The 12117-nt window shown below is 40.2% G+C and overlaps 1 protein-coding gene across 1 annotated transcript in view; it reads left to right on the top strand.

Annotated features, from left to right (window-relative positions):
- Positions 1-12117, top strand: part of NPC1 (NPC intracellular cholesterol transporter 1) — a 38571-nt gene that overhangs the window by 430 nt on the left and 26024 nt on the right. The window contains exons 2-3 of the mRNA XM_063130640.1: positions 11136-11258; positions 11723-11829. Of these exons, the coding sequence (XP_062986710.1) occupies positions 11136-11258; positions 11723-11829 (230 nt within the window). The remainder of the gene's footprint in view (positions 1-11135; positions 11259-11722; positions 11830-12117) is intronic.

The following is a 12117-nucleotide window of genomic DNA, read 5'->3' as shown; positions in this document are numbered from 1 at the left end:
GGCCAGGCTGGCTGAGCATGATGGGAGTTGTAGTGCAGCCTATCTGGAGGGCCTCAGGTTAGGAAAAGGCTGGTGTAAGTGAGGGGAGTTCCTTGCAGATGAGGTCGCCACGGCCTCTAGCGGTAGGACGGCTGCGGGGTGATTTCGAAGTTGGGACGTGGGGTTCGCAGGTAGTTTCTTACTAAAGACGTGACTACAGTGGGGGGAAATCTCTTGCGACTCAGTCCTATGCATGTCTACTCGGAAGTAAGTCTTGACTTCCGTGGGACCTGATCGCAGGTAAGTGTTCATAGGGGTTTTGCCTTAAGGAATCGCATTTTATTAATACCAGTTGTACACGGCTTTCCATAGACTCCCTGTTAAGAGTCTTGCTTTGTTGACTTTATAGAACCACAAATAAAGTAAGTAAAGAGAAGCAGTAATCAGGAACCGGCTGTAGTTGTTTGTAATGAAGTAGTTATTCTGAAAAAACCATAGTTTCCATACTTAATTGGAAAGCTCTTGGAAGTGTTTCAGAGAACTAGCAACGTTTTGTAGACTTCAGCCTAAGACTGGTATCTTACCGTTGTTTATTTATATGCTGTACTGCCATCACAGCGTGCACAGTGCTTTTTGGATTATGAGGGGACAGGCTTCTTCCTTGAAGAGTTTACAATCTAAAATTTGGCACAGAGGAAATGGAGGAAGGATAGGTAAGAGTAAACATGGACGCAATATGAGGTTGATTAAGTTGCTTGTGGTTAAGGCATAGGGGTTGTGCCAAAGCCTGAATGAAAAAGTTGGGTTAAGGAGGGATTAAGTAAAGGAAGAGAGGGCATCACACAGGTGTTCGAGGAGACAGTTCCGAGCATATGGAACAGCAAGGGAGAAAGAGTGGAGTAAGTCTTCCGTTATGACTTGCTTGGTGACCCTTTATGCAGTAACTTTGCTGACACCTGAAATTGTGTTTTTAAATTACCAAATCCAGCTGTTCGTTTCCACTTCCATTTTAAAAACAACATTGAACTGTTCACAATGCTGAGAGTTCTTCAATCTGCCATAAAAGTGAGCCTAAAAAGGCATCTTGCATTGCAAAAGATGGTGGGGTGAATCTAATCAAAATGTCAAATTATCTGAGGTGTGGCGTTTCTAGCACAGGTAAGACTGCAAGGTCATTTGTGGCAGGTAACTTATTTTTCAAGCCATTCTATGACATAGCTATGTGAATAGGTGATCTGGTAAAATTTCTGTACTTATTTGCATAAGTTTTACATGCAGAGAGCTTTCTTTGGTATCATGTGTTTTTGGTCTGTGAAAAATTCAAAAACTTGTGTGTCCTGCACAACATCTACACTCTGATACCAAATGATTGTGCAATGGTAGTAAAGTGAGTTAGACATCCATTGTATAGAGTAAACTACTCATCACTTGTTAGCAATCAAGAGTCACAATGCCCCACCCCACCCCACAAGTTTTAAGGCCTTATGATTTAAGATTGACATTTGGGGAGGCTCATAATAGCTATTTTATATCTAGTTGTATTTGGATATGATGAGTATTGATGCAAATCTATTTGGTGAACTTCTTGTTTTACAAGCATTGATTAAGAATAGCAGAAGCTCTTTATTCCTCCTGATCTTATTTTGTCTCTTTATTATGTTTTGAATTGTCTTTTGACCTGGCACAGATTTAAACATTTGACTTTCTTTAACTTGCATTCCAGTGCTTGTTTTGGGTGACATGATAGATAAACCTTTGTTATGCATATCATTTGTGTTCTGTTGGTCTGTAGGAATCCAGAAGCTTGGTAAGGTATAGCATTTTTTGTTATGAGCTTAGGTCTGCTGGATATATTACCTGAGGATATTTTTGTGCAAGACACAGGTTTTAGTAATGCTAAATCTTATATTTGAACAATCTCTTCTGTGATGCTAATGGTGCAGTCCAAAGTTCACTTACACCTGAGCAAACATGCTTAGGATTGCACTGTGTGAGCACATTTAGAGAGCCTTAATCTTCCCTACTGAATTTTTCTCTACAAATGTGTCTTCTGTTTCTGCTGATGATATAACCACTTCTAAGTTTAAACAATATTGTTTCTTTTGGTGTTAGTGACCTCTAATATCAACTTTTTCTTGCTTGCCAGCTGTTGAAGAGAGGTATCTAAGTTCTTCAGCTTGTAGTAGCTTGAAGTTCCATATCTAACACTGGATATATTTATATTGTAGTTGGAGAAAATCTAATATTACACAATGGCATCCCATCCTACTCTTTCTCAGAATATGTCAGTCAACATGCATTGATATTTTGGTTGTCATTATAATGTAACAAGTGGGATATGCAACAAAACGTTGCAGGGTGGAGTGCTTCTTCTGATGGTTATAGTCTGTCATCCATGCCCTCCACCAGACTACTCCATTCCCATCTGGTTTTCTACCCCCCCCCCACTCCACAAACAGTCAGAATTCTGTTGCTACTGAGCATGCTCAGTCCCCTATTTGGCTGTTCTGGGGGTTCACCCAAAGTCTGCTGTTGTGCATGGGTGGTACCATTTTGGTTATATAAAAAACTGTACTCAATTCCAAAAATCTAGAAACAGAGGGCATTAAGGAATGCAGTCCACCCCAAATTCATAAGCAGACTAAGAAGGCTCACAGAGACACTTATCAAGAACTTTCATAGCCAGCAGGCAGGAGAATCATAGAATCATATCATAGAATAGCAGAGTTGGAAGGGGCCTACAAGGCCATCGAGTCCAACCCCCTGCTTAATGCAGGAATCCACCCTAAAGCATCTTGGACAGATGGTTGCCCAGCACTTTGCAGACAAAATCGCTCGGATCTGCTCTGACTTGGATGCTATTGTTGATACAGACCTTGTGAATGTAACTTTGGCACCTGCTTGTCCAGTATTATTGGATACCTTTCAATTTGCACAGTCTGATGATGTGTGGTGAGAGCCACCACATGTATACTAGATCCTTGCCCTTCTTGGCTTATAAAAGCTGCCAGAGTGGGACTGGCTGAGTGGGTGAGCAGAGTGGTCAATGCCTCCCTTCGCCAAAGTAGGTTCCCAGCCTGCTTGAGGGAGGCAGTGGTAAGACCCACACAGAAAAAGCCCTCCTTGGCCCCCACTGTATTGGATAACTACCGGCCAGTCTCCAACATCCCATTTTTGGGCAAGGTATTGGAGCGTGTGGTAGCCTCCCAACTCCAGGGATTCCTGGATGAGATGGATTTTCTAGATCCATTTCAATCTGGCTTCAGGCCTGGTTATGGGACAGAAACAGCTTTGGTCGCCTTGGTGGATAATCTTCACCGGGAACTGGACAGGGGGAGTATTTCCCTGCTGGTTCTGCTGGACCTCTCAGTGGCGTTCGATACCATCGACCATGGTATCCTTATGGGCCACCTTGCTGGGATGGGTCTTGGAGGCACTGTTTTACAGTGGCTCCATTCCTTCCTGGATGGACGGACCCAGAAGGTGGTACTGGGGGACTCCTGTTCGACTCCTTGGCCGTTGGCCTGTGGAGTCCCTCAGGGCTCTGTTTTGTCCCCATGCTATTTAACATATACATGAAACTGTTAGGAGAGGTTATCCGGAGTTGTGGGGTGCGGTTCCACCAGTACGCTGATGACACCCAACTCTACTACTCCTTTCCACCCAATTCCAAGGAACCGGTTTCTGTGCTAAACCGGTGTTTGTTGGCAGTAATGGATTGGATGAGGGCGAACAAATTGAAGCTTAATCCAGATAAGACAGAGGTGCTCCTGGTCAGTTGAAAGGCAGATCAGGGAATAGGGATTCAGCTTGTGTTGGATGGGGTTACACTCCCCCTAAAGACACAGGTCTGCAGCTTGGGTGTACTTCTGGATTCAACCCTGAGCCTGGATGCCCAGGTTTCGGCGGTGGCCAGGAGTGCATTTTTGCACAGTTAAAGCTAGTGCGCCAGCTGCGCCCGTTCCTAGAGATGTTGGACCTGGCCACGGTGACACATGCCTTAGTTACATCTCGATTGGATTACTGTAACGCACTCTACGTGGGGCTGCCTTTGAAGAGTGTTCGGAAACTCCAGCTGGTTCAAAGAGCTGCAGCCAGATTGTTGACCGGGGCTGGTTACAGGGAGCACACAATTCCCCTGTTAAAACAGCTCCACTGGCTTCCAGTCTGTTTCCAGGCACAATTCAAAGTGCTGGTTATGACTTATAAAGCCCTATATGGCTTGGGTCCAGGTTATTTGAAAGAACGTATTCTCCCTTATGAGCCTGCCCGTGCTTTAAGATCTTCTGAAGAAGGCCTTCTTTCAGTCCCACCATCTTCACAGGCGTGCTTGGTGGGAACATGGGAGAGGGCCTTCTCGGTGGCTGCTCCGGTGCTCTGGAATTCTGTTCCCGGGGAAGCTAGACTGGCTCCCTCCTTGATGGGCTTTCGGAAGCAGGTTAAAACTTTTTTGTTCCAGCAGGCCTTTGGAGAATAATCTGGCCCTCCATCTATGTTAATGTCTTATAATTTTGTTGTGTATTTTAAACGTTTATGGTTTTGTTTCCCTCCCCCCCATGTATGTTTTAAACTTTGTAAGGCCGCCTTGAGGCCCAGCATTGGGCAAAAAGTGGGATACAAATAAATAAATATAATAATAATAATAATTGAACTGTTGTGCCAGTCTGTCAGCTAAAGGCTGGATGACAGACATCAGAATGAAATGTGCAGTTTTCCCCATCACTGCACCATCATGTTGTATGTTGTTTTTACTGTCCTGACAGTTATGCATTTTTAAGAGGTGCCCAGAAACGGAAAAGGTAGCTACCCTACACTGGAGCAGTTGATTTTCCATAGGTTGGTGTTACTATAGCCTTTGCTTGTAATCTGCATGGCATGGCTGGGAACGGCTGCCTGGTTGTCCACTGAGAGCATAACAAATGTAACAGCTATAACCGTCAGGTCCTGTAGTGCTCATATAGTATGTGATAAGAGTGTGATAAGAAATTCACCTCTTGTGGGAAGTGATGTCAGTGAAACAATAGACACTCTGTTCTTTGCTATGTGCCTTGGAACTGATCTTGCAAGGAAGAATAAGTCATGAATATTTGGCCACCGTTCCTAGTGAGTGGAGTGTGCAGTGTTTAGAAACAATTGTACCTGTGTTCTATTTAGCTTTCCCCAGTGCATGCTGGGACACTCCTCTAATTCTGCATGGTGCATTCTTTCCTTGTCCTCTTTTTGGGAAGCATTTCTAAAAGCCTGTCCAGCAACGCAGTATTTAGTTCAATATACAGTTTCCCTTATATTGCAGGCTGGGGAGCAGGTTAAGAGACATTCTGTATCCATGTTTTTTTTTTGCTGTACACACCTTGGGGTGCTTGGGAAAAGGGCTGAATGGAGAACATTTAGGAGTTGTACTTTGAGACATTGGCTCACTCTGCCAGGTGCGGGGACCCTTTCTGATGATGTGTGTATGCATGTGTGCATGCTATCTTTCCAGTCCCAGCTGTAGCGATGAAATTGTATATGGAATTCTCAAGAAGAGTAATTGTAAAGATTCTGAGAAAAAGTAAATATTTCTTGTCTCCTCTTCCTACTTCCATTGTTGGCTTTAGTTGTTTGTGTATACAAAGTTCTAGCTTTCACCATTACCAGAATTGCCATTTTTCTATTCTACCCTCTCATTCTACTGCATGTCAGAACTGAGTTATAAGGAATTGCTTCTCTGATATAGTGGGGTAGTGTATGGAGGGTGAGAAAGTATTGTGATCTCCATGGAGTCTAATGGGAATGTTTTTGTTATGCTGCCTCCTTAGTTTGTGTAATACTATGCCATTGTTAGGAATGGAATTTATCTCTGTGTATCTATAGATTTTTTGACTAAGTATTCTTTCCTTACTGAGTAAATATGTGGGAAGCTACTGCCTCTAGGTATCCTAAATCTAGAGTTGGAATATTATGTAGTATGTAAAAGTGAATGTTGAGCTCCGATAGTCTCTACAGTGACTATGCAGTATTGCTTAACTGGAATTGTGTTCTAAAATGTGTGACATTTAAATTGAAGAAAAGTGGTGGATGGAATTTATGACTCACCATTTTTGGTAAAAGTTACAAAGTTGTATTTAGGCAAAACCAGTTAATCCAGAACAAAACCCCATGTATTCAATTCTCCCAAGGCGACTGGTTCAATTTAGACATCATGCCAAACCATGGTTAAGGAAACTTAATGATGGCTTGGTGTGATTTCTGAACTGAAAAACCATAGTTACAACTATCACTCTGTGTCAAGAGGCAACTACACCTAGAAAGAATGAAACCAGATAAGCATCTCTAAGTGATAGAGATTGCCTGGAAATTCAAGGAACTTTATTCCAAACTAGGCTTTCCACAAACTATGGCTTAGTGTGATATCTGAATTATGGCCCAGCCAAAACAGGGAGGCATGAAGTACCCCCAAAACAAAAGTGACATAAAATCACAAATGTGTCTTTTTATTTTGTGCAAGCCTTCCCAAAGTTTGGAGATGAGCTGCTTCCTCAGAGGCTACGTAAAACGAAGGACCACATATTATAATTTTGTACACATACATCCAAAATATGCAACATAAAAGTACCATGGCTAATTAATTTCATCTGTTCACAAATGCATTGCAAACTTTCAACACAAGAAAATTTACAAATGTAACTCATAAATAAAAAGTCATACATGAATGAATTTATAAATAATTAAAATATAATAAACACAGTCACCTGCCGAAACTAGGGTTCTCGTACTGCACTATTCAAAAGCTCCTTGTAACGGCACATTTCCATGACTCTAAAACACTAATCTATATCTTAGCACAGACAGGTGCAAATATTTCCCTCCAGGTCTTAACTTAAAAAACAATAAAATTCCTGAATTTTTACATCTCTAATGGTTATTAAATCTCATAAAAGTGTTGTACCAAACGGACCCTCCCCTTTCATTCCTGATGTTAATCAAATGCTCACCCACTCATTTTTTTAAGGGCTGTGGTGATTTCCCCCACATCAATTTTCCTGCATAGGCACTGGATAGCATAAATAACATTCCTACTAGAAAGAAAGACATTTCATTCCTACTACAACAGGCCGTAAAATGGTTCAAAATGTGTTTTTTCCCATTCTGCAGATTAATAAAAACTCCATCTTGCATGTATGTTTGCAGTACACATATCTCCCACATGTATGATGTCTATTCAGAGTAGGCCAACCCAAACATCCTTTGTCTCAAATCTTTTTTAATCCAATTTCTTTCAAATTCCTTGCATCTTTAAAAGAGATCAAAGGTTTATTCTGGAATGTCTTGTAGGAGACACCAGTGTCTCCTAAAATTGCTCTGTTGGCCATTAGACCCATGATTCAGTGTGAGAATACAATTCCATTATTCACAGCCCTGTCCCTGTTTCTTAAAAGAACATCCTGTGGCTTGGCAGATGCTCTTTATCTCCTTTCTTCAAGCAACCTCTCAAGATATCCCCTCTCTAAAAACTTGAGTTTTAAGACTGGTTGATTCCTGTTGAAAGTCCCTATTCTTTGTATAATTCTGTTGGACTTGTAAAAATTGTCCATATGGTAAATTAAGACAACGGCTAAATTAAGACTATTGTGATGCTTGTAAGCCTCCAAACTCTGAGGCTTATGTTCATCCTATGCAGGTCATGAGGAGTGGCAGAGTCAATCTTTGCATCTCTGTCCTTCAGCCCTACATTTTCAATAGATGGGTATTTTTTTGCCTATCTAGTGAAAGTGTCTTGGAGAGAGTAGTGGGAAGGAGGCTGGAGAGGCCTCAGGATACTCTGAATTTGATTCTTCCATTCTTTTTCCCTCCCTCCCCACCAAAACACCCTCTTTTCCCCCTCTCTCAGGCAGCCTGTGCGGGTTTTTTCCATGCCAGCTGGAGGGGGAAATAGGTTGGAGCCCCATTTCCCAGCTCTAAGATCAGAGTGTGTCTCCAACCTTGGAACTAGAAATCCAAAATGCCCTATGGCACCGCAAATTCTGTCTAGGGGCTACAGAATTGTCCCTTAAGAGGGTGTATGAGAACCCTCTTAAATATGTGCTTTTATCAGTGGGTGTTTTGTACAATGAAGTGATCAATCTCCCTCATTCTTTCTGAACTAGAAGATCAAGGAAACTAACCTGAGCTATATTCCGATGCATATCAAAATGTGAATTTGACATCTTGTATTGAATTAGCCTTTGTGTGGTATATGTCTAATATTTATATGATTCTGTCTTGGATTAATGGAAAGAACAGTACATTTTATGCTTTATGGTCTGCAGGGGAATATTTCTGCAATGCTTTTAGAATCAAAATTAGCATTAATCAGAGTGTTTCTGATGGAATCCTTTGTATCCAAAAGGTATGGATAGGTGCACTTCAGGCATCTTTTGATGCCTGAAGTGCAGGTTTTGATGGGAGGACATAACTCAAGAATCAACTCTGTTTCATCTGCTTCCTCTGTCCCAAACATAGCTGGGGTGCGCAGTAATTTGCGCCAATTTCTGTTAATGTAAAAACATAAAAATAGATGTACGCAAACAGCACACAGAAAAAAGTGTTAAAATAATCTCTTGTATCCTTCATGGTTATTAGTACTGTAATAATAGCAGTTAACTTCCCAGAATTCAGTATAGGCATTTCTGTGTATGGTTCCATATAGAAATGTCAGTGTTTCTGTGTAGTAGGCTGGAACCTTGACAACAAATATGAAAGAAGAAAGTTTTGGGCTGTATTAGTTCAAGTAAGCACTGGCTGAAAATTTTCCAAGATATTGTAAAACTATGCTGGTGTTTTCTTGCTATATATGAGACATGTACATGTTTGTTGGGACTTAAAACAAGTATTTTTAATGTGAGCTTTGATTTTTAAAATTTTATTTATTTATTTATTGCATTTGTATACCGCCCCATAGCCGAAGCTCTCTGGGCAGTTTACAAAAAAAACCAAAAAGAGTACCTGTAACTTTATCTCTTTAATTATTTTATAAAAACATAGAGATGTCTTGTGCATAGTATTATACAATCAAATATTTGGGGAAACATTCCTCTGAACTGGTGACAACCCAAGTGAACTTAAATCTCTAAGTTTGCAATCCTATGCACATTTAGACAGAAAAAAGTATTATAACTCCCCGCATGCCCCAGCCAGCCATGCTGGGAGTTGTAAGAACATAAGAAGTGCCCTGATGCTGGATCAGACCAAGGGTCCATCTACTCCAGCACTCTGTTCACACAGTGGACAACCAGCCAACGGCCAGGGATGAATATGGGTGAGAGGGTGCTGTTGCACCCTCCCACCCATGTTCCCCAACAACTAATGCACACAGGCTTACTGCCTCGGATACCGGTGAAAGCATATAACCATCAGGGCTCATAGCCATTGATAGCTTTCTCCTCCAGGAATTTATCCAACTTTAAACCTCTGAGCTGTTTCTCCCTCAACAACCAAAAGTGCCTGGTTCGGATGTCATGGCAAAGCAGATGCAGGAAGCCTGTGGGAGGCAGCACACTTGCTCCCTCCAGTGTTCCCTGACTAACTATGGGTCATTTAATTATTCCTGTTCTTCATGTATAATGGCCAAACAATAGAAAAGCAATCTAATGCTGTTTGGCATAATTTCAAAAGTTCCCTTCTCTGAAAAGAGAACAAGGTCAAGGTTGTACATAGGTCATAGGAATGTGTCCTTGTAAAGTAAGTACATTACATGAAATAAACTATTGAAGGTCATTCCAAAGATAATAATGGCACTTTATCTTTAGAACTATGCATTCAGATCTCTCTAATAAAGCTGCTAAAATTGTTTGGTGTCGGTGGTTCTGCTTACACAGAAATATTAATGACAAAACATCCCTCAGTTTTGTACTGAGTTAAGGTTGCTAGAAGTATTGGTCTTCAAAATCCAAGCCGAGAAAACCTTGGAAATGCAAATTCAGCCAGTAAATATTAATAGTGTGGTGGTGATGGTGATGACGACGACTGCTGCTGCTATACTGTTTGACATTTCAAGATTTCCAAGCAGTTTACATACGAATACATAAATATAAAAACCCATATAAAAACAGTATAAAACAAATACCTTTAAAAGATTACAGCAAAAGCCATAAAACAAAGCAGTGTCATGATCAATTATAAATGCATATTTGAAAGGCATTTGAAGCTCGATGCAGTTTCTGCCTCTGGAGCAAAACATGGGAGATTGTTTCAGGGATGGGTGACACTACCAAGAAGGGCTGCTTACATGACATTATGTGACAAAACACTGTTAGTTGTGAAACAAGTAATAAGGCCCCTCTTAATAATTGTGACTTATAGATACTGCAGCAGTAAGAAAGCTAACAACACAATCTAGTAATGTAATTAACACATGTTATATTTCTATAACAAATACTTTTAAGCGTGTAAGGTATCCAGTATTAATATTCTCTTATTAGAGATTGGCAGATAGTAGCTGAAGCTGAGAGCATAGTGGCTTGTCTATCATTACCTAATGGCTGAGATAAGATTTGAATTAGGGTGTAGTTACTACATAAGTTCTGCAAAGTTTTGCAATGTTGTCTGGTTTGTGTTTTCTAGTTCGATAGAAGAAAACACTATTCTGTCATGTTGAGTCAAGAGAAAAATGCTGATCATAGAGATTTCCTTCCACCCACGAGGATAAAGTTCTGTTACCAGATGTCTCACATGCATCATGAGACTGTCATCTTGAGAAATCCGTTACGTTGCAAATTTTTCTCTGTTTTTCTCTGTGATTATCTACATATTGTTCTTCACATAATTTTTAGACAATTTGTATGAATGCTGAGCAAATTATTCTGCATGCCCAATTGGGTTCTTGTGCTTCTCTAAAGCAATTGCCATGTCACATGGATGGCTGCTTTTGAAACTGAGGTGACCTTCATAAGCTATTTGTGATACATGGGAAGGCACGCAGTAACCCGTGGGTGCACCTAAAAACATATTTCCAATATCCAGCTAACTCTTCCTTTGAAAATGTTTCTTACAGTTGTGAAACCTGTGGTGGTCGATATGAGCTGATGCTCATTTGAGCCTTTTGTAACTTCAGATTACTTAAAGTTAGTATTGTAACCTATTTAACACACTTGCCATTTCTTAATTGGGGTTCTAACATATTTTTTTCTGCTGTTCAGGTATTCTCAGACTCATGTGTCTGGTATGGCCAGTGCGGAACTGCTTTTGGAGATAAAAAATACAATTGTGAATATAAGGGCCCAGCATTGCCACTATCGAAGGATGGCTATGATTTGGTGCAAGTAAGTCTCTAGTAAATTACAGTTTTACTAAATAATTACTTAAAAATCAGAACTTTAGTGGAAATGGGATAAAAGACCTAAGCATAATTTTCTTAAACACTGTGTAGCACAATGAAAACATTTAACCCTTATGTTATTGTTAATATGAATAAGACAAAATGTTAATTACATAGTAGTAAGTTCTGATTATTGAACTTTGTCCTTTGTAATTGGTATACGCATCTCTTGGTTTCAATGAACGTGAGAGTTAGGGTCATACCAAATCTACCAGTACCTTTTTATATCTATGCCTTCATATTTCTAAGGTTGTATGAAATTATTATTAATTTCACTGTCACTCTGATTCTAAGCCAGAAGTGGAATATGTTTTCCAAGTCAGACGTCTAGAGTAAGCAGTTAAAAAATATATTGGATGCTGCTTTATCAATTTTGAATTTTTAAAAAATATTCAATTTTCTCTTAAGGAACTCTGCCCAGGTTTTTTCTTTGAGAATGTTAGCCTTTGTTGTGATGTACAGCAACTTCAGACTTTGAAAGACAACATGGAGCTCCCTCTTCAGTTTCTTTCCAGGTCAGTGGAGGCAGTGTGTTTGTTATTGCATGTACCTACTATGGAAGGTTATATTTTTTCTAATCTTTTCCAGCAAACTAGAGAACATCTGATATCCATTCAGTTTTCTAGGAAAGATGACGGGAAAATGAATATCTACAAACCCTTTCAATATCATGTCTGGCTAAACCCAAAATTGTTCCAAACATTATTCTGCTCACCTGATGGTAGAATGCTATCAGAGTAATGCATTTTAAGAGACAACTTTATCTCATAGAATCATAGAATAGCAGAGTTGAAAGGGGCCTA

The sequence above is a fragment of the Elgaria multicarinata genome, chromosome 7 (genome assembly GCF_023053635.1).
Source record: "Elgaria multicarinata webbii isolate HBS135686 ecotype San Diego chromosome 7, rElgMul1.1.pri, whole genome shotgun sequence".
In the NCBI taxonomy this organism is placed as follows: Eukaryota; Metazoa; Chordata; class Lepidosauria; order Squamata; family Anguidae; genus Elgaria; species Elgaria multicarinata.
Note: the sequence above shows the minus strand (reverse complement) of the source record. Positions and strands in the feature narration are given on the sequence as shown.